This window comes from Syngnathoides biaculeatus, chromosome 1, assembly GCF_019802595.1.
Source record: "Syngnathoides biaculeatus isolate LvHL_M chromosome 1, ASM1980259v1, whole genome shotgun sequence".
Classification (NCBI taxonomy): domain Eukaryota; kingdom Metazoa; phylum Chordata; class Actinopteri; order Syngnathiformes; family Syngnathidae; genus Syngnathoides; species Syngnathoides biaculeatus.
In genome coordinates, this window is record NC_084640.1 from 12,842,221 (window position 1) to 12,865,492 (window position 23,272).

Here is a 23,272-nt window from a genome sequence, read left to right on the forward strand (position 1 = left end):
GTTTGTGTCGTGACGCCGAGGTGTTCATCGCCGGCGTGCGTGTACGCCGTGTTTCCCGCGGGTACCGCCCGGAGTTGCTCTGTCCTTGTCGTTTGTCGCGTTCAGGGGCGTTTGTGCTTTTGCTGGCTCGGGACAGGAATGGTCTGGGGGTCGTTTAAAGGGGACTACGGTGGGCCTTCGGTGGAGTCTGACAACCTGTGCTGTGGTTTAGTAAGTAATTCGATAGCCTTGATATCCATCTTAAGGTCCAGATACTAGTACGCTTTTCGTCCAAACTAGTGTCACAGTTCAGTGCGACTGCGCAGGTGTCAATCTCAAGGCCCGGGGGCCAGATGTGGCCTGCCACATGTTTTTATGTGGCCCGCGAAGGCAAATCATGCGAATCATATTCATATCATATTTTATGTTAAAATCTGCACCAAAATGACAAGATGTCATATCATAAATGATGACGTTGAGATATCGCAAGTGATTTTGTGCTAGCAAACATCAACAATAGTTGAAAAACCCATTGCCCTTGATTTCTGATTCCAAAACTAGTTGATAAATTTCGTGTGTAAGTATGATGGGTCAATTAAATATTTTTCATAATGGCCCTCTGACAGAAACCGTAACTACAATGCGGCCCGCAATAGAAGTGAGTTTGACACCCCTGCACCAGGGCCTACTAAGTTCATCCATTACAGTACATTTAAGTACAGTTTACTAGTATTTAACTTTGAGGAATCTTACAATATATTTGGATTTAATCTGTTAGAGCTGTTTGTTGTCAAATATTTATTTCAGTACATTTTTTAATGTTGGTTATGGTCAGTATAGTTTAATTAAATCATTGTTGTTTATTGTCCTATAATCAAGCACAGCGTGGATATTCAAACTGTGCATATGGGTAACTTTTAAACAGTGCACTGAATTGTCATACTAGAGAGGACTAGTATACTGTATATACGAGTACAGTATATGGAACTTAATGCGAATTTCCGTGACGGGGACTTTGACATATTAAGTGACATAACCCAAATATATACATACAAGATCCAAAAGTACAGTATGTTTGCATCATTTTGCTACAGTAAAAAGACCTCAAGGAGAACAAAAAAATAAAACAAAAGTCATTTCAAAAGTTTCCTCAGAGGGATGCCATGATGAAATAGCTACTAGTTTATGTTTAGTCTCGATGCATTGCGTACTCTGCTGCCGCCTAAGCAAACGTGAGCGAGTTCGATTTGAAAGTCGACGTTTATTGCCTAAAGAAAATTGGCAGAGCCAGTGCTACTTGGAGTTTATGGCTGCATTATTCTGGGAATTTGCGACTTTCCATGGGAATTAGCAGGAATTTACACAAACTGGAAAATTGCAATTTGCTGGTTGGTCAGATTTTAAACCCACTTTAGATTTGGAGGGGGTCTGATTTCTTGGTTCTTGATTAAAATACTTTTCATAAATAAAAGTGGTTCTGTTTTACAAAACCCTAATTTGCATGCATGCTACATATTCAAAATTTGAATTCTGTATATGGTGTATGTACAGTATACTGTAGTTGTAAAATGACCTCTAGTATAAGTTAAATTCCCTTCATCCTAATTAAAAATAAACAACATAGAATTTTAAAAAAGAATGCAAATAACATTACATGAATTATACAAAATATAAAAGTAAATACATTTCCAAAATTCCTCAGCTAAACTTCCCATAGAAAGTTTCCTGCAAAAATTCAACATTTCTATTCTATTTGCAACCCTACTAAAGATACAGCATTTTTTTTATGAGTATTCTTTGCATTCCTTCAAAATCTCATATCTTGGTAGCTTCAACCAAATCCTAGTTTATTACTGTAATTTCTGGCCTATAAACCGCAACTTTTTTCACATGCTTTCAACCCTGCAGTTTATGCGGTGATGGAGCTAATTTGTGCATTTTTTCTAAGGGCCGCACAGGAGCACTCGAGCTGAAAAGGTAAGAGTGAGACCGGTGGAATATATGTGCCGAAGATGTGACTTTTACCGATCTGGCCCTGTTAGCGCTGCGTTAGCATGTTACTGTCGTGTCTCAGTGATTTTTACCGGTATGTTTTTTTTTTCCAACCGGCCTTGTTAGCAAGTGTTAGTGTTAGCATTAGCGCGACTTGCATTAAACTCTTTGTGTACCGTTTTTCTTTGTAAATATGTTGTGTTTCAATGTGGGCACTTGCGGCTTTTACACAGCTATATGTGCCAAATGGTATTTCCTTTAAAATGTACTGAATGAGGCTTATAACCAGGTGCGCTCTGTAGGCCGGGAATCACGGTAACAATAATAACTCCACAGCATCCCAAAAAACAAAAACAAAAAGTCCGTATCACCATGCGGTACAGAATATCACAAGTCAAAGCAATTTGATCATTGCGGTTGAGAAATTAAACAGTCCAAGAAGGCAATAATTCCGATAAATCAAAAAGCTTGCACATGCTTCTTTCAGCCGGCGAGGCGCTTTCTTTCAGGGGAATATACAAACAATACCGTAGAATACAAGTTTTCCCGTATCAGGGCCAGACATTACCGCAAAGTAAACGACAGGAAAAAAAAATTTGGTGAAAGGGTTAAGAAATACATTCAGAAAACTATGCACATATATTCCATATATACTGTATGTAGAACTCCGGTAACAATATTTCAAGCAGAATGCAACCGTCCAAACTTTCAAACATGTAGTACAATAGTGAAGGAGGAATCTCCACATTAATAATATGTAATAAGAAGTAGAGTAAAGTAAGGCCATTGTAAACTGAACAAGCCCTCATCGTCGCAAGGCAGCTTCGCCCACGCATGCTCCCTCCTCTCTATAGTTCCTCTCTAGTTATAAAAATAACATTTTCAAAAGGTTGACTAATAATTCTGTCCTTTTTTTTTTTTTTTTTGCACATAAATAAGTCAAATCGGGTTGAAGAACGCGAGACGTGGATATTCAAATCTCGTCGTCTGCATTGGCCTCAACCGTAAATCTCTGTGTCGAGTCTGGAAAGATTGAGGTGGCGCGTGCAACGTAGCATCCCCGCTCAAAAGTAAAAATACAAAAAAAATAAATAAAAAAACACTCCCGGCATGTCTACAAAAGACCCGTTTCAGCACCCTCACATTCAAAAAGTCACCAGAACCTGACGAAACTCTGCCACCGTCGACCCTGCTTCTTGGGAGCCTTCCCACGTCTACTTTTATCTTCATAAATCTGTAATAGTTTGTTCTTTAAAAGCCACTTTAAAGTGGGCAAACGGCAAGGAACGCGATGCTAGTGCGAGAAGTGTAAAGAACCTGTAAAGTGAATTCGGATACAGTACGTTAAACATGTTTGATGATAACTGCTGAAAACGTGCAAAGTCTGTCGTGGAGAAGTATCGTTAAATTTCATAACTTTTTAAAATGGCGCCAAGTGAAGCATTTTGCCTTGTTGTTCACTACAAGTGTGCGCATGTTGAAAAAGATAGAAGGGCAAAGGGGGAAAAAATATTCTCCGACGTGACTGGGGCTGGATCGGGGCTTTGCGCTGGCATGGCCGCTTTAGAGCGCCTCATTGTCATGGCAAGTGCAAATTTATTCCAGCCACTCGAAGCTTCAAGCAGATATAATTTTCCAACTCGCACATGCAGTTATTTGGAAGCATAAGAAATATGCTAGCATCCATTTTTTCCAGGTCAAAGTAGTTTCATTGACAGTTGAGTGGTTTAAGCGCATTCAGGACACACCCCCGTAATGTTCAAGAGTCAAGAGACCAGCTTTGATTTCTTACAATTTTGAAGCCTTTTTTTTTTTTTGGTATGTATACCGTAATTCCCAGCGTACAGAGAGTGCACGTGGTGATAAGCCTCGGTGCACAGAAAGAGTTTAACGCTAGCACGGCCGCGCTAATGCTAACACGGTGTTGCTAACGCTAGCACGGCGGCGCGAACGCTAACTAGCGCGGCGGCCGTGAAAAAAGTCGCGGCTGGTCGGCCGGGAATTACGGTTTTGTTAATGACATTCTTCAGAAGACATTTGTTTTCACTTTACAGGGACTTTAAGTTTATATCCCAAATCCTGCATCATTTAAAGCACAATATATGTCTACAGACAGATATATAGATTTTTTTTTTTTTACAATTACCCAATATTGTTCAAAGTCCTCATCCCAACAGTCCCTCCCACTCATAACGCAACTCCGTAAATGGGCACAATCACACCTGACGTGAAAGAAAGGCAATATTTCACTTTGCTTTTGGTTGCGGGACCCAAAGGGTTCGGACGCGCGTCAAGAAAGAACATTCCTTCAAGGGTAACGTTCCGCTTTCAGAACCACGATACGCCACAGCAAAAGTTGAACAAACAGTTCCGTACAAGCGCCAAAAACGTTGGAATTTACATAGCAAATATTCTTTTCTGTTTTTTTTTTTTTTTTTTTTGCCAAGGAGTTAAACATTCAGTACTGAACATGGAAGTTATACAAAGTTTTTTTTTTTTTTTTGGGGGGGGGGGGTTAAGGGATTCTTTAACAAGACGGGATTCCTCCTCCCCCGTCAAAGACGATTTCCTAGGAATCGCCCAAAAACAAAAGTGCACTGAAGAGATCGTGTGCAAATACTCATTTTACATCATCATGCCAGTTGTTCACAAAAAGACACAAATGATAAGTTTTTTTATACAATATAGACTACCCTACAATATCATAGATCATGTCAAGAAAATCGGAACATACAGTACATATTTTTCAAATCCAGAGACGGAAATTCTGTTGGTTTCGTGGGTGCTTTGAGGACAAAAGTACAAATGTGAGTGCTGTTTAAGTGCTGATTAACGGAATGTACCTTTGTAAAAAATAAAAATTAAAAAAACATGCATTTAAATAGTGGAACGTTTGGTGCTGGTCCCAACACTCGTAGAAGTGGAATAAAAAGTGGTATTAAATAAATACATAAAAAAAACATTTAATGCCAATTACTTGCTTGAGGTTCAGTGCATTGAACTTTCTGCTACAACTTTTATGATGAATTCATTTTTCTCATACGGAGATGCAAGCGTCAGATCAATAACAGAAAGTGCTACGAGTAAAATGGATCTGTTTCTTTTGTTCTTGTAGGAGTGAAAAAAATACTTTAAAAAGAAAATTCTGAAAAGCTCCCCTGCAACCCCCCCCCCCCAAAAAAATCAATAAATAAACAGAAAGAAAAAAAACCATGCTGTTATATTTCCATGCTGCCATTAAGTTAAAAAAAAATCACAATATTACATGAAATACTGTGTTAATTGTGAGACAGTATCATTTAGCTATAAAGTGCTGTCTGGGGAAATATTTGCAGTGCAACACCAATGTAAAAAATAATATTAATATTAATAAATGTTGTCGGTGTCACACGGCGTCAGACCACCACGGCGGATGGTCACCGTCGTATTTCCTTTTCAATCATATTTAAAGAAAAGCTTCTCAAAATAGCAAAAGAAAAAGGATAGTTCCATTGAACATGGGAAGTCCCCCCACCCACCCCAACAAAAAAAAAATGTAAAAAATGGAATTAAGCCGCTCAAATCTCTCCGAATGCTCAGTGCCCTGCGGTTGAAAAATCAAGGCATTATCTTGTATTACTACATCATCATATTTTATCCATCATTTCGTCAATTAGTGATTCCCAACCATTGAGCCGTCAATTTCCGCCTAATTGGTCCTAATTTTTTATTTTTTGTTTAACCACAAATATTACATTTTCATTCATCAAAGGTTGGGAAACACTGTCTCCACGCCCTCGTTCCTCGCTCAAAGGTGAAATGCAAAAGTCTGGAGCACTTTCAAAAGGTCGTTACAAAGGTTGCGAGCAAACATGCAAACTGCGGCAGATACAGACGAGAACACAAATTAATATTGAACTATATATATGTATGTGTGTATGCATATCTATGTATAAACTCAGCCCTGCCCTGTACAATAGCAGTGTTGCTACCTCACATATGTTCCCTTATGTGAATAAGCTGCGTCGCAACTTCTATGTCATTGGCTCTGCTACATATCCAGAATTAATATTGATCTACGACTTCATCTACAACTACAACAATAACAATTGCTTTGGTTTTTTTTTTTTAAATAACGTTTTGTTTTGTTGTAGTTCTCCCCACCCCCACCCCCTTAAGTTTGGCATAGAGAGTTTAGAAAGTGTCGTCAATATGGCCCCCGGGGATGGCATCGCGGAACCTCGGAATGCAGTTTATGGCACTCGGTGAACCAAATGCGTCGCGGTCGAGAACGGAGGAGGACAAATGCTACGTTTTGGTGGATTTGTGAGGGGAAAAAAATGGCCGGGTGAGCGTACAAACGAGAGGGATGTTGCCGTACGCAGGCTCTTGCGTTTCAGGATTTTGTCTTGAGTGGTATGTACAGTACTGGGGTGCGCGTGACGGAGCCTTAGGTGCACGACGGGCTGGTGGCGCTCTCCAGGGAGGACTGCGAGAGGCGTCGGGTGAGGGGTCCGATGCTGGGGTCTGCCAGAGAGGAGGTAGGGAACAGCTTGTACCAGCCGCCGACTGTCGCCGAGAGGTCCAAATCCTCCAACAGGATCTGGGCCATTCCCATGAAGCACTTGTGGTCCATACGCCCGTAATCTCCCCACACAATAACCTACACAAAAAGGAAAACGTTATATGGAGAAGGTCACAACTCCTCAGTAAGCTGCAATAATATTAGGCATTCGTCGCAGAGGATAAAGAATATACCTGTGATGACTGTTATGTTATCTGTTTTTCCTTTGATTGTATTTAAATATCTTGCTTAAAGCTTTATAAAATATACATTTACATATTTTGATGAACTCGTAGCGCGCCAACGGAGGCTCGAATAAAACAATGACCGATACCTGGAGGACTTTTCCCTGAGGACTCTCGTCGAACAACAGAGGCTGCTGGTAGCTGGGGTCGAGATTCTTCTTCACGACTTTGGTTTTCTTCTTGGCCAAGCACACTCCGTTCTCAAGGACGTACACCTTCACGTAAGTTGCTAAAACACGGCACAGCGAGACGCAGATCAAATCATTTCCGTCAATTCTGGCGCTCGGATCAGAAAGGAACCACGCAGTCGGACCTGGAACATTCTTGGAGCCCGGTTTGGGTATCAAGCCTCTGGCCTGGTTGACCTCCACCTCCAGCTGACCTCCTCTGTCCACCATACCAACGTGGACGTCCCCTACAGATAAGCCAAATCTGCTCTTTTATATGCATATAAATATTTTTTTTTATTCATCAAAAATATCAAGTCAACACAGCTAGAGGCCTTGAAGTGTTATATTTTCACCACTAGAGGGAAGCAAAGAACAACGTGTCGTTAAAAGTAGCCTTCTGGAATCACATTTTATGCACAACACCGTTATGTACTTGAGTTAAATAGGATTGTCGATAGGGTGTGCCCCTGAAAACATCCATCCATCCATTTTCTTTGCCACTTATCCTCACGAGGGTCGCGGGGAATGCTGGAGCCTATCCCAGCTGCCAACGGGCAGGAGGCGGGGTACACCCCGAACTGGTCGCCAGCCAATCGCAGGGCACGTGGAGACAAACAGCCGCACTCACAATTAATGTTTATTCGCCCTTTGACACTTCACTTTGACAGCCTGGGCAGATTTTGGGGAAGCTAATATTGAGCCCTGTGGGTTCCAGTAATGTAGCTCATGGTGAGAAAATCCTTCTTTCACTAGAGCGGAATGGAAAGTGACCGGCATGCCGGGTGCACTTGTCTCGTGGCTCACCCATCGGCGGCGTCGCTAATGTTTGCCGCCCTACGATCTGCGCTGGGCCGAGTCCATCTAGAAAGTCGCTGAACTGGCTCTCAGGCCCGAGGCGAGTGGTAGGGAAGACGAATCTGGAGGGGGAGGCGAAAAAAAATGTCAGGAGGGCTTCGACACTCGCGTGGAGCGGCGGCACGAGGAACGACGCTCACGTTCCGTCGGAGCTGTTGGAGTTGGTGCTGCCGTCGGTGGAGTCCTTGCTGCCCTGCCGCGTCACCCGGTTTCTCATCTCCACGGCGATCCCGGTCTCCGTGCTCCGTCGGATTGTGCTGCGAAGCTTCTTGGTCCCGCCGTCTGTGAAGAAATATAATTTTGTTCGGGAATTTAAGTAGCAGTTGCTTGAAGGTTTATAATTCATGTCGTCAATTACAGTATGCAAATTTGCCGTTCTATGGCATTTTAATGACATGCTTAGGTGTTTTTTATTGGGCGGAATTATAGTTTGGTAGACCAATGTTTAAAATTACTTTTTTTTCTGGTTGGGGGGTATTGCTCTGTTTCAATTTTCCAAATAAACACCAGTTTGGCCGTCTATGGTGATGGTTAATGTGGTCGACTCTTTGTCATAACAAAAATAATAATAATTCAGCTGGTGTCATCTGTTTCTTTCTTTGCTTTCCATTCTGTCTTTCAACTGTCAACTACCTCAGCTGGTAAAGTGTTGGCCTGAAAGTTCTGAGGTCCCGGGTTCAATCCCAGACTCGCCTTTGTGGAGTTTGCGTGTTCTCCCCGTGCCTGCATTGATTTTCTCCGGGCCCTCCGGTTTCCCCCCACATCCCAAAAACATGCAAGATTAATTGGACACTCTAAATTGCCCCTAGGTGTGATTGTGAGTGCGACTGTTTGTCTCCATGTGCCCTACGATTGGCTGGCGACCAGTTCGGGGTGTACACTGCCTCTTGCCCGTTGGCAGCTGGGATAGGATCCAGCTGTCCCTGCGACCCTCATGAGGATAAGTGACTAAGAAAATGTATGTATGTTATTTTTATTATTATTATTATTTTTTTTTAGTATATTGGTTTTCTATGTCACAGATTTTTACCACAGATGGCTCTAGTATGTCCCTCTCCTCCCCGCCCCCAAAAACAGTGCTTCACTGTTATCCAATCAGGATAAGAAGTGTGATCAAGAAGTGTGGCATTACACGGAGCCGCGGGATAATCATGCTAATCGCGAGCCTGCTGCATTTACACTTTCCAAAAAGCTGCGAGTGACACATTTGAAGCCGCGTCTGCGATTTGCAGCACAAAGCAGGCCAAATAAAAATATTCAAAGAGCACTGCGAGTGAAGAACTCGAATTTGCAGTTCCCTTGGAAATTGACTTTATTTAATACTAAACATCCACCTGTCCACTCTCTGTACCGATTGTCCTAATTACTCTGGGCACCTGAAAAAGGATGGTCATGTGAACGAGCAATATAGAATTCGGATAATTCGGACGAGAGCTTGAGCTTTTACAGCAGAAGAAGCTTCCGGGACATGATCCCCCTTGCGATGACACACTAGCGCTGAAAAGCGCTCAGGAAAGGACATGCAGCCTTGTGCACTCATGCGCTACCAATCCAAAATCCTGACAATTCGGGCCCCGCTAGCCTTATTTGAGAGGACTTCTTTCTAAGACGTTTCCCAGAGTACTTCACTCGCCACTTTTAAATGCAGCAAGACTGGAAAAACATGCAGTTGGATGAGCAGAATTAGTAGTATCAATGGATCACTAGTGTTTAAAGCCCAAGTGTCATGCATGTAAGCATTCTAAAATAGATATTGTAAAGAAAAATACATATAACATTATTCACTTCGATGTCTATACAAAAAAATATATATGAGCGGATAGCGCGTACGTCATTCATGCGCAAAGTTGCGGAAGTCTCATTCGACATTCAAGTAGTGGGCATATTGGCTGCATCTTCTGTCCGTGATGTCACACTGGGACATTCGCCATTGAAAACATGCTGTGCCACCTACTATGGGAGAGACGCCCCTTCTGACACGGAAGCTCTTTTCGAAGAAGAGAACATCTCACAACCGAGTGAAGTGACCGATCGTTTTGAGACATACTTAGATGATATGCGGATCACGGCCAAACCACCTCCCCATCCAATCCACCTCCGCGGCGGAGAGGAGCCACCCCGGCGGCGCTGCGTCCGCCGATCACAGCTTCGGACGGGGTGGCACATCCACACATTTAGCACCCCCGACTTGGGAATTATTTATATTATTTTAATTTTTATTTAATTAATCAATCAATTAATTAATTAATTAATCATTACTTTTTTTAATAGCTGTATACACACCTACCTGTCATTTGGAACCCACAAAGCTCTCGTCCTTTGGACCTGTTCAATCCATTTTTCACGACAAACCGGGTCTTTTGGAAAAGTATGAAAAGCGAATCCATCATCCCGAGTGTTCGAGCAATATCCAGCAATACAACGAGCCGGCATTTTGCCTAATACGAAGGAACAACGAGCTACCTTCCAGCAGGTAAAACTAGTGTAAATGAACGAGACCGCTTGAGTGCGCTACTGCCCTGTACGTCACTTCCTGCTCCTTGTCGAAAACAAATCCCTCGAGAGCCAAAAGCCATATACGTCAAAATCCTGTTTTATGGTGAAAAACACATGGGTCCGTACCGGCTGCCGTTTTTTCATTAATAACATACAAAAAATTATGCAATTCATGACAGTGGACCTTTAAGGTCTATCAGCTCTGTGATATCCTCGTGGAGGAGTAAACGAGGATCTGGTCATTTTCACATGTGGGTGTACTCACTTTTGTTGGGTGCAGTTTACACATTTGTGGCTGGGTGAACAAAACATTGACAAAATAAATATGAGAGTGCAAATTTGGGAGTCTTTAGAAGCAAATGCGTCGCACCCGTGCACGTGAGCGCTGTTTTTTTTTTTTTTTTTTTTTTTTTTAATCCCGCAGAGAGGATTTAAAGCCTTGGAAAGCTCTTCTCGGAGACATGACAATGGTTGTCAAATGCAAAGCATCAGCACCTCCATGCGACTCATTAGAACTGCAGTTGTGATGGCAAAAACTAACTGGCGCAGCTTGCTCCGGAGCGCCATGGAAAGATTTTGGAGCTTTTTTTTTCCATATTCTTGATATCCGGGTTGAGGTCGATGCCCCTTGTCGCTAGTTCTAACCAACTCTCAGGTGCAGACCTCCCACTTGATTAGCCCCGAGCGACTCCAGGCTCATTAAGTACCACTCGCCCCGGTCGCCGTGACAACCGTGCACCCGGAACAATGGCGGCGGCCGCGTGATGAGGCTGCAATTGTTTTCTGTGAGACTTTCATGCGAGGGAGATGAGGAAGAACGGCGGTGACGCCGAGCGTCTGCCAGGCGAACTTCATGCGCTCGTCTCCGCTGCTATGACAACCTCCTGATCGGGGAACAGATGATGCCACCTGAGACCGCGGGCGCCATGGAGACCGGCCTGCACATCCCTGTTATTAAAACAAAAAAAAAGTCCTGAACCTCACCCATTGTCTGCAAATACCTGCTTAATTGACTTTTACGATGATGACGACGCATTCTTTGAGTTCTTTTGTTTTTCTGCTTTATGCATTGTTGGCGCCAACAAGCAGCGACTTATTCAACTTCGCACTCGCACTATTTACTCATTTAACAGTGCGCCCCTCCCCTCACGTCAAAACACCCCCTGCCTGCCTTCCTTCCTCTTCCTCTTCCTCCTGTGCGCTCCCACCCCACTTCTCCATTGCCATGGCAACGCCGTCTGCATTGCACCAAGAGCCCCGGCCGGTGTGCTCCATCATAAGCCTTTCCCCGCTCCGAGTGCCTTTTCCTGGCATTTTAAATGCTTATTATCCACTGTATGTGCGATCTTATTTTGGCGGTCCCCTTGGCCTCCTCCTGCACTCAACATTTCAAATTAAAAGCTTATGCGCATTCCATCTTGGTCACCAAACTAGTGTCTTCTCCCATTTGGAAACCCAGTTGAGCGTTCATCCATCTTTAAGGTTGATGCACTAGTATACTCTTTGTCAGCACTACTAAGACAATTCAGCACACCAGTACAATGACTATGGCGTAGTAGGTAATCCAGTACAGTGCATTTGTCTGTTACTACCAGTAATATTTTACACCACAAATATCACTTACGCCCTACTCGTACTTTAATAGTAAACCATACTGCAATAGTAACACTCCCCATGCGTCATGGAGTAGTAGCCTTCTTGACTCAGTTAGCAGCACTAATATGGCCACTAGTAGCTTTACCTCACTAGTGACATGTAGTTGTCTTTCTAGTATGCAAAGTTATCCTCATACATATACATACAGTAGTGGAAGGCAGTAGTACAAAAAGCCCTGCAAGTTTTGATTTACTAGTGCACCTATGTCATTTTACTAGTGTTGTGTATGGCATGTATATTGTATTACTAGTGAGCAAAAAAATATCCTTGACATCCATCTTAAGGTCCATGTACAACTCCACTCTTTGTCCTCACTAGTAGAACAACTTTAGCATGCGACTAATACCGAGTGACTTTGTGCAATCCTAGTTCAAATCAAGGGCTTCACTAGTAGTGGAGAAAGTTACTGTAGTACGTAGTTTTGTCTCCCTAGAACAAGTACCGTAATATCCGGCCTACAAGCCGCGACTTTTTTCACACGCTTTCAACCCTGCGGTTTATGCGGTGATGCGGCTAATTTGTGCATTTTTTTCTAACGGCCGCAAGGGGGCACTCGAACGGAAAAGATAAGAATGGGTCTGGTGGAATATATGTGCCGAGGAGGTGACTTTTACCAGCCCTGTTAGCGCTGGACTGGCATTAGCCCTGTGCTAGCATGTTGCTGCTGAGTTACTGGAGTGTCTCAGTGATATTTACCGGTAAGTTTTATTTTAACCGGCCCTGTTGGGCGCTAGCGTTAATCTCTTTCTGTGTTCCGTCTTTCTTTTTAAATATCTCGTGTTTCAATGCGGGTTTCAATGTGGGCACTTGCGGCTTTTACACAGCTGCGGTGAATGTTCATTTACAAATGTACTCGGTGAGGCTTGTATCCTGCTAGCATGCTAGATTAGTCCTACTTGTGTACTAGGAAATTTCACATGGTTGTGGAAAACCATTTCTAGTTGGGCAAAGTCGCTCTACTCGTGCACTGAATTGTCTCATCGGTGAGAACAAAGAACGTACTCGTGCATGGACCTCAATCTGGATTTCAATCCAATAATTGTTCAGGTCTCATTCAGTGCAAAGTGAACAAAGACGCAGGATTTTCTCTCCGCGGTTGTCGCAAAGAAACACGCATTGTAATTAGTGCTAGTCTGACATAAATCCAACTAGCAAAAATCATTACATAAACTAGCCGAAACGAGGCCGCTTATTCGCCGACTGATATGCGGAGTAACTCATCCCCAGGAGACGTGCAAGATTGCAGAAAGCACGCGGGATCCACTTCAGAGGGAAAACTTCATGCACATAAAAGGTAGGAACTTGAAAACAATCCAGATATTAGATCGTAAACCCCAACTCGCAAGGTGGAAGCAAATCAATCGATTGTCCAGAAAAGAGCATTTACCATGCAAAAGTACTATTTTGTGGGCGTGTGTGGCTCATTAAAGCCGCTTTGACATTTGCCGAGAACACTGATGAAGCCGTTCTCATTATGCGCCGTAATATAGAATGCTGTTTTTAGCCTCCCCGGCTGCGCCGACGTGCCCATTGGATGCGCCGGTGACGGCAGCGAGCCGGCCGCGCGTAGCAACAGTAACCAAGCGCGGGGTGTCTGCGATGAAAGATTTTGTTGTGGCGTCTTCACTCCTCGCCCCGCTGCTAAATTTGGAGGCAAAAAAAAGAAGGGAAGCTTCAAAAAGGTAAAGAGTAAAAATAGAGATTATTTATAGATGAATCTGTGTCAGTTACATAAGAAGGATGAAAATTGGGTCTGCCCGTGTTTATTTCTTCTTATTCTAAACGCAAGAATTCTATCTATCCATCGTTTTTCTGCAGCTGTTTGAGGCTTCATCGCATTACGTCTCTTTATATTTGAAAGCATATTGCTACTTTTTACTCCTTACTATGCCAAAACAGGCTCATTACATCACAGATGACGACACAACATTAAAAAAAAAAAAAAAAACATAAACAGAAGGAGGTTAAGTCAACCGCGGTTAAGATCTTGACTGTATTATTGATTGAGATCTTTGGGACTAATAGGGCGGAACGTCAGCCACAAGTCAACAACGGTGATGCAACGCGATCAAACAAGCAAAATTTTTCGCATTTGTGGCTTTTTTTAAGAGTTATTATCAAAAACACCAGATATTTTTTGTTGTTGTCTTTGTTGTTCTCACTATAAGCACGACAAGCAGTTAATATTATGGATGGGCGGCACGGTGGATCAGGTGGTAAAGCGTTGGCTTCACAGTTCTGAGGTCCCGGCTGGGTTCAATCCCGGACCCCCCTGTGTGGAGTTTGCATGTTCTCCCCGTGCCTGCGTGGGTTTTCTCCGGCCACTCCGGTTTCCTCCCACATCCCAAAAACATGCAACGTTAATCGAACACTCCAAATTGCCGTAGGTGTGATTGTGAGTGCGTCTGTTTGTCTCGATGTGCCCTGCGATTGGCTGGCAAGCAGTTCAGGATTTGCCCCGCCTCCTGCCAGTTGACATCTAGGATAGGCTCCGGCACTCCCCGCGACCCTTGTGAGGATAAGTGGCAAAGAAAATGAATGGATGGATTATCATGGATGTGTGCAGAGAATTTTTTTCCGGGTGACCAAAATCGGCTTTGCATGTAATTGACTGGAATTAATTTTTAGTTTTTGTTCCCAAGTACATCTTAGAATTTGTCTTTTTACTTTTTTTTTTTACCAAGTTGTTTTGACTTTCAGGTTGTCCCATCAGTACTTTTTTTTTTCCTTTTACACACTTACCCGCACTTCTATAAAGTAATCCCTCTTTAGTTTGTGGATCACCTATTGCGGATCCATCCCCAGCGCAATGACATGGACCAATGAAGCAAAAAATAAAAATAATAAAAACGCCATTTACCCCTACTTCATGGTTTTTCCTTTTTTGCGGGTGGGTCTGGTACCAATTACCCGTGAAAAAGGAGGGATTACTGTACTTCAGAGTAGTACGTTGTTGCAGTACTTTCTTTACCTGCGAAAGCATTCAAATGAATCTCCCGCGTTGTCTTTCAGTGTCCATGAACATCCCAAGGCAGGACAACAGCGACCAATAAGAAGCCGTTAGCCTTTCGCCCAGTACCCTTTTTGCACTGGAAATGGTTTGTACTAATCTGAAATCTCCACGTAGGGCAGGATGTCTGCCGGTGAGTTAATATGCTGCGCCGGCTTCTGTCTCATGTCAATTAATTACATCGAGGAAAAAGGCCAATCTAATTCTCAAGTCATCTCCCCTGGAATACTCAACTTCAACGGGGAGCGGATGAGAAGAAACAGCCATGCCTAATGCATTAATTATATTCATGAAACGTGAAAATGGACATTAGAAGGACATTTGGGTGCATTACCTGATTCGATTTGACTGTTTTGCCCCTGCGAACGGCCAGAAAAAAAAAACGGAAGGAAAATGACACGGAAAGGTTAATAGAAAGAGTGGCAGGACTATTTCAAAAATGTTGCAGCTTTGTCGCGCTCGGGCTTAAGAGCAAAATGTCATGTGGACTTCGAGAAGGGGAACCTGTGGAGGGTCTCCTGTCGCGCGGCCGCCGTCTGCCGGCGCCATCAAACAGATTTAGAAATAAGCCTGCCCGCGTGTTTACATTGGCTGAGAGGAGAGCGCGTGTGTGTGTTTGTGTTGGTCTAACGCACCAAACATTCACATCATATCATTTTTTTTTTTTTTACACACTGGCACACACACGCACTACTCCTGAGAACACAAACACACACACGCATAATTACCGTGCTCCTGAGCAATTTCCTGCATTGTTGATGTTGCTACTTGACCACCTTTGATTGAAAATAATGATATGAGCTGCTTTACACTCCCCACGAGTGAGACTTGTGACTGCTTTTTACGACAATAGACTCCAAATCAGTTCGACTTTGGGTTGTTCGGTTCGTTAGGCGAAGGGTTGTTTTCACGTGCCTTCACCCGTCGTGCTGCCTCGAACGGCGGCCATTTTCGATCCCTGAGCTCCGTTACTCGTAGATACGCACGGCGGACGACATTATCCGCAAAGCAGTCCAACATATATTTGTACGAATGGCCTGTGGAACGAAAGGGGTTTTTCGGGCGCAGGAAGTTGGGGGGAGGACGAAGCACGACGCCACGATATTGTAAGCGACGGCTGTTTCAAATGACTTTGGTAGCCTATGAATAGCAACAGTGGGGGGGGCAGAAAGCTTTTTAAGAGTACTGGACTGAGTAAGGTCTCAGTTGGGATTTATCAAAGAGCCAGTGAGTCAAAAGTGGTGTAAAGGAAGGGGAAGAGGGTGGGAGGGGAAGGGGGGTCGATAATGGCACCGCAACGTGGCATTAGAGAAAACTCTAAAAGAAAATGGAAGGATTTTTCTTCCATGTAGAATGGCTTTCACCTGGAGACGTGCCGTGACCCAGCGGAGACCTCGTGAAATATTTCCAGTCAAATTTCAAGAACAAGCGAGGCCTTGAGTCATCTTAATGAGAGCCATTTTCTTTGGAGAGAGATTTTCCCTCAAAAGCAGTGATCATTGTGAGGTTTGAAGTGCTGCTGCCAAAATGCTGATGACTCACAATGAGCAATAAGTAGGGCACTGCCCCCCTCCCCGCCCCCTTCAAACAAATGAAAACAGCATGAGTGTAATTACAGGTCGAGACACAATATTTAGATTTTTTTTTAAAACTATCGGGCATTGCATTTTCAGAGGGGATTTAATACATTATCACTTGTTTTTGTTTTACACTATTTGCTATGTCGTCTGACCTAAACTTTGCTTTCAGTACGTGTTTGTAGACAGATTGGAGTTTCGCCATGTTGCCATGTCAACGGAGTCCATCCAGGGCCTTCAGAATCAATTCTTTGACCGATCCCGTTTCAAAATTCACCTTCACAGGTCCAGTGCGCTGGCCCACAATGACGTCGGCATTTTTCCACCTTGTGATTGGCCGATAGGAGCAAAAAACCTGTTCCGGCCAAGTTTGTGTCGCAAAACCCAGTCCCAACTAAAAGGTACCACCTGCACAGCAAAAAAAAACTAGTCAATATTATGTGATTGTGTTAAATACGCAATGTGTAATTCTCATTGTTTTATGTTTACTTTAATGAGCTGGTAGCAAAAATCTACTTGGGGTTTCATAACTTCAAAGCCATCAGGAGAAAAACAGCTACTCCCTTCCCGTGCGAGATGTTTACAAAGTCTCATAAATTCTGCGTTTGTGTGCCTCAGGTGTACACTTGTGCCATTATCCATCCGCGGCAATAAACACGCCGAAAGAAAGACGGTGAGCGATGCAAAATGATCTTGAAGGGAAACGTCGAAACGGATGGCGGAGCCTCACATCAGGCATGAAGCGCAACAGACACGCACATTTCCAATAAACCTGCACAGGGGATAAGTGACTGGACCCAGCGAGCGCAGGAGTGAGTCATCCCATAAAACCTATGGAAATACTTTTTCCTGGGTTACTAATAATAGCGGGCAATAAATACACCAAAGACGGACATATTGAAAAAATTGCCACCTCAGAGCCGGCCGGCTAACAAATCCTCAAATTGGGAATTTATCTCCACACTCACAAACACGGGAGGGCGACAACGGCGCAGCCAAGACGGGGTTTACATTTCACGCGCGGATTTGTGTATTGATGCGACGCGCGTTACGTAACGCCGAAATGTTCAGCGTGCAAAATCAAGCGTGGATGCTGCTCACAATTTTTGAGCCTCCGTGGGCTCCTTGGGCGCCTTCGTAAGGCCGGCCGAGCCCCCTCGTCACACACGTGGCGGTCGTTCGGTACTACAAGGGGCGGCGATGGTCCAATTGCCTCCCACCTGTGTCTGATTACCTTAAGTGGCCATAACATTAGGCACAGGGGAGAACATGCAAACTCCACATAGGCGGGTCCAGGATTGAACCGACGACCTCAGAACTGTGAGGCCAACGCTTTACTAGCTGATCCACGTGCCGCCATCTATATATCACTCAGATCATATCTACATCACCCTATATCACTATTGCTATAGAGTGATGTAGATAATAGTAAAATATTCACCCCATTCAGAACACCTAATGTACTATTCTGACATTTCCAATATTAATGCTTTTGTGAAAATTCCACATCCGCTATAAATTAATTACCATTGAAACAAATGGGAACACCATGTGAGATACTGCAATTATTTCACTTCCAGTCAGCACAACTTTTCAAAATACATTCATCCACTTTTTATGGAAGGCATGTTATTACATATTTACCACAAGTCTGTCAGCATATCTTCACCATTCCAACTTGAAGTTAGTCACATACCTTTTACTCAAACTAATGCGTGAAAACTACTATACAGTTAAATATATATATATGTTTTACTGAAACTTTTGTTGCTGAAGAAATTTTGCCTGCGGATTTTTTTCAACAGTTACAAAAAGGGTTATGTCATTATTTTGAGACATGGGCTTTATGTTAAAAAAAAAAAAAAAAAAAAAAAAAGGAAAAAAACACTTCCTGGAGAGCTCATTCGCCTGATGTTTGCGAACTGACTGGATCCAATTCCCGAAATGCACCGTGACCAGAGCATCCATCGCCTGCAGCCACAATAACGCCGCAACGTTACCTTCTCAATGTGCCGCAATAGTATTCATCCCCATTCATTCCATTAAGCCTCCCCTTTAAATCCCGTTATTTAATTTTAGAGGCTTGAAATAAAACGTTGCGTTTCACGCGGAGCACAGTGGAACAAAACAAACGATTACTGTTATGTAATCAAGCGCGTATGACGCGTTCCCCTGCTATATGCCGGATTGTCACTCGTGGCCTTGCGACAATGCAATTTTTAATGGCTTGCGTTGAGTCCACTCGTATCTCAAATCTTGGCTCTCATGTCAAATTACCCCTCGTGCGCTTTAGTTCCTCATCTCTGGGGACAAATGAACTCTGTCGCTCATTGGCTATTGGCTGACCAACCAAGCGCGGAAGAGGGGCCAGGACCCCCGGCGGCGTACGTCTGACAATCAATTGCACCTGCCATTCAAAAACGTGGCGCCCTGACAACTGTGAGGATTTAGCCGATAATGACCACCAAGCGGGGAACGTCAAAAAAAGGACCCTGATTGAAATTGACTGCGTTGGGAAGGATGTTTGCGTGTCTAATTCTAAGCTTGGAATAAACAGGACGGACTCTCACTGGGTCATTCGATAAACACGCTTGTTTGTCAAAAATGGTTTTGTTATTTAGTAACACAGGAACATAATCCTGATCGGAAAAGTAGTAATTGGCATTTTAGAGTATTGAGTCATTTCACGGGAAGAGCCCCGATATGGACGCCGGCGGAGGCACAGGGGTGCATGATCCTGTCATTTACAGTTCCGGCCGACATACAGTATGTTCTCCTGGCAGCTGAGAAGGTCTAAATTTAGACAACCCCCCCCCCCTTCCCTCCTGTTCACATCCTCAGCTTCGATGAGCCTCCTGGTGCTTACTTTGGGCTCCGTTGACTTCAACAATATGAAAACAGAGACACGGCAGACACAATTCCCTTCACCTCGTCCACACCTTCGACATACACACATTTGAAATCATACAAATTGCAAGCTTCGCATGTAGAACCTGCTACTATTTTCCTATTTGACAAAATGAAGATCCTCCCGTCACTTCAACTTAGCTCCTTGGCGCCAAAAGGCCGAAGATAGTGCCAAAGCAATGCTTTTGAATTAGACACTGCTTTGGCTTGAACTCAAAAACTGTTTTTCAGTGAATAACAGGATATGCCACCAACCCCTCCCAGAAAAAAAAAACAACAACAAAATCGGTGATTAGGTGAATTTGCAAATTGGCACTATGCAGGGGGAAATTGGCTGTGTAGTACGATTCAGTATTCAGATGAGTCCGTGTGTCCACATGGACACACGACAGCGTGTGTTCCTGTTTACACTGCCCGCGGGACATATGGTGACTCTGTTAGTGCTGGCACCACAAACGCGTGTTGGACATGTACACAACTCCCCGGAGGTGGACGTGTGTACATCTGCTGTATTGTGTTTACTCTCACGGAGGACCAAATGTGTTTTTAAATTAGAGGCGAAGGCATTATTTGAGCTATTTCGACTTATTCTTAACGTGTAACAGGATACATGTCACAATTTTATGGTACTTCATGCTTATAATATTCCCATATTTTTCTCATGCATGTGCTTTGACCCTTAGTGTCCGTCATATTTCAGGGATCCACAAAAACAATACCGTAATTTCCAGTTTATAATCCGCGACTTTTTTCACACGCTTTCCACCCCGCGGTTTATGCGGTGATGCAACGAATTTGTGCATTTTTGTCTAACGGCCGCAATGGGGCACTCGAGCAGAAAAGGTAAGAGTGAAACTGGTGGAATATATGTGCCGAGGTAGTGACTTTTAGCAGTCCGGCCCTGTTATTCCCGTGTCTCAGTCATTTTTAACATGTTTGGTTAGCACGGCGCTAGCGTTAGCGTGGTGCGAGCATTACCATTAGTGCAGCGCTACCGTTAGCACTAGCATTAAATTCTCTGTTTACCGTCTTTCTTTGTACATATCTCGTGTTTTAATGTGGGCACTTGCGGCTTTTACACAGGTGTGACATACGTATGTACCAAATCGTATTTCCTTTACAAATGTAGGCTGGGAATTACGGTAATTCATTTTTCTTGCATGTAATGCGTCTATTTCAATTCACTTCTACCTACTTTTAACCTATCTTCAAAAGTCTCCGATAAGTGACAAGCCCCTCTTTTTACGTCTATAAGCTTTTTAACGCAACTGAAAGTCGTCTTCAGCTAAATAAAGTGCGTTGGCATTTGAACCAAATCCTTTCAAATTCAGATAAGAACACGCTATAAAATGTCACGCCCCGCGAGATCCACACGGCAGATAGCAACAAATCGGAGCGGGTTTTAAGCCCGAATGGTCTCCCTGAAATAAAACACAGTCGATGGCCAGCCGCATAGTGTGCAGGCAAGCAGAAAGCAAATTGTAGACACAGCCGCCCTGTTCTGAAGAGGTCGAACGCGCAACGTTGGACTTGAACGGGAGACCGGACTCGCCACGAAGAAATGAACTACATTGCAAATAAGTCAGGCTTTACTAAACCTGAGTGATTTTTCTTACTTCCTACCAGAAATACTGAAAGGTTTCAAATGCACCAGTGCGATTGCGACTGAAGGCCTATAATTATTCCCACGGGAGACAGATTAAAACATAACGCCCCCATCATTATCATACAGCCCCCATATGCGCCAGGCGCTACTGCTCGAGACCCCCGCTGACATTATACTGCAGCTGAAAAGCTGCTATGGAAAAGCGCAAAGCGTATTTTGACAGGCAAGTGGAAATAAAAAAGAATTGATTTCTGTGGTCACTGAGTGTGAACGTTGAGGAGCAAACACTGAAGAGGAATTCTGTGGCAATCGTTGAATTATTGATATGGGAATGTGAGGCTTGAAACGGGAATTGCTTGAACAGATTAAGAATGGCGGAAGGAGGTCGTAAGTGCGTGAAACATCTCATAATTCGGAAATTATGAAGGCGAGAAAAGGAGCCGACAGACGACTGACCGTGCTGGTTGAGCTGCTGCGTGCTCTTGCTCCACTGCGACAAGCCCACAATCGCCACCATCTTGGCTCCCAGGCTGGAGCGCCGCTTCTTGTTGCCGGCCAGCGACGCCGTCTCGGGGCCCCCGCCCCCGGGACTCTTCTCCAAGTTGTACATGGCGCCCGAGATGCTGGAGGACCGGACCACGTTTCGAGCCGCTTCGCTCAGCCCGCTGAGGCTGCTCAGCCCGCCCGGGCTGGGCACCTCCGCGGAGCTGCTCAGCATCATGGTCGAGAGGACCGGCGGGGTGGGGGTCGGGGGGCAGGAACGTCGGCGTGGGGCTGAAGAAACAACAAATGAAGAGGAAATATTATGCTAGGTCAAGGCAGGGGTCAAAACATCTGTGAAAAATACTTGTGGTACTTCCACGTCCCTAAAAACGCTTAATAAAGTGTTTCAAGTATCCCTTTTTTTTAAAAAAAAAAACGGCGAGGAAGCGGATGAGACTCAAAAGCTCTCCAAAACAACTTGCAGTAAGTGCAGAACAAAGACAACAAAAGGTCAGCGGGTGGCGAGAATATCCGAGGTGGCACAAAGACAAATGTCAGGGGTGGCCTGCTGGTGGCGGGCAACCTTGTCAGCTGCTGTTTGTCTCCCGTGGTTCCCTGGAATCCTATTTGGGCTCCTACCTTAAACAGCCGCACCGGAACCGTCACCGCTGGCCTGCGCATGGACTCATATTTACTCCATAAATCAACTTAAGAGCGGGATTTCTGTTGTAGCAACCCAGGAATTTGTATGTGCGCTTTGCTTTTGTTTTGAATCTGATTTTCATCGCACATTACGTCAGAATGACCTTTTGAACAATTCCCCTTTCTTGTGCCAGTGCCCCCCTTTTTTTTCTGAACCTTATCGCTGCATCGCATGCTTGTGCAGCTCATAAAGATAAGCAGTGAATCTCTTCTTTTAATACATCCATCCCGGCTCATTGAGGAGGACAAACTGAAGCAAACGACGCCTTCTGAGTGCGTGCCAACGTTTTTTTTTTTTTTTTTTTTTCCACACTGGCTGACGGCTGCACGGACCAACGTGCATATTATTTATGCTACGGCACTCGTTCCTGTAGCAGGATGTCTTAAATAATACACATACTGTAGAGTGACTTTGCCCCGAATAGAAATACAAACTTGGATGGGGGCGCTCGGTGGCCACATTTGTTGCTTCTGGAAGTCTCGTCACATCAGCACAATGCTGACATTCTCCAATCGATGAACGGTTACATTTGGAATAAAGAAGGTGTGAGTTTTTGTCTGTTTGTTTGTTTGTTTGTTTGTTTTTTGTCGTTGTTGTTGTAAAAGTGGTGTGTGGAAGCTATTTGAGTTTTTATGAGTTTGTGAGCAGTTTTTTGGTTCGGGGAATATGGTTTTTTCATGAGGTTATGCTGTGTGCATGTGTGTAAGTTTTTTCAATGTGTTCAAGAGAGAATTTTTGTTATGTTTCTGGGAGAGTTTTTTGTGTGTTAGAGGTTTTATGGTATGCATGAGAGTTGTTCATGAGTGTGAGAGGTTATTTGAAGTGTGAGAGCTGTTTTTGGTGAATGTGAAAGTCTTTGTGAGCATTGTTTTATGTGAGAGTACTGGTGAGCATGAGCGATTGTGTGTATGTGTGCTAGGGAGGTTGTTTTTGGGTGTGCATGAGTGATTTTGGTGTTTTTCAGCTACACGCTGTCATAAAACAACCACACAGCACGAGCTTACTCTCATATCTCACGTTCCTTTCATTATTATTTACTTTTACTCTCCT

The 23,272-nt window shown here is 43.9% G+C and overlaps 1 protein-coding gene across 1 annotated transcript in view; it reads right to left on the reverse strand.

Moving 5' to 3' along the window:
• Nucleotides 1-1,823: 1,823 nt before the first annotated feature.
• rims3 (regulating synaptic membrane exocytosis 3) overlaps nucleotides 1,824-23,272 on the reverse strand; it is a 28,232-nt gene continuing 6,783 nt past the window's right edge. The window contains exons 2-7 of the mRNA XM_061817878.1: nucleotides 21,493-21,810; nucleotides 7,925-8,066; nucleotides 7,734-7,846; nucleotides 7,073-7,174; nucleotides 6,849-6,988; nucleotides 1,824-6,613 (exon numbers count right to left, since the gene is read on the reverse strand). Coding sequence (XP_061673862.1) covers nucleotides 6,401-6,613; nucleotides 6,849-6,988; nucleotides 7,073-7,174; nucleotides 7,734-7,846; nucleotides 7,925-8,066; nucleotides 21,493-21,757 — 975 coding nt within the window. The 5' untranslated portion in view covers nucleotides 21,758-21,810 and the 3' untranslated portion in view covers nucleotides 1,824-6,400. The remainder of the gene's footprint in view (nucleotides 6,614-6,848; nucleotides 6,989-7,072; nucleotides 7,175-7,733; nucleotides 7,847-7,924; nucleotides 8,067-21,492; nucleotides 21,811-23,272) is intronic.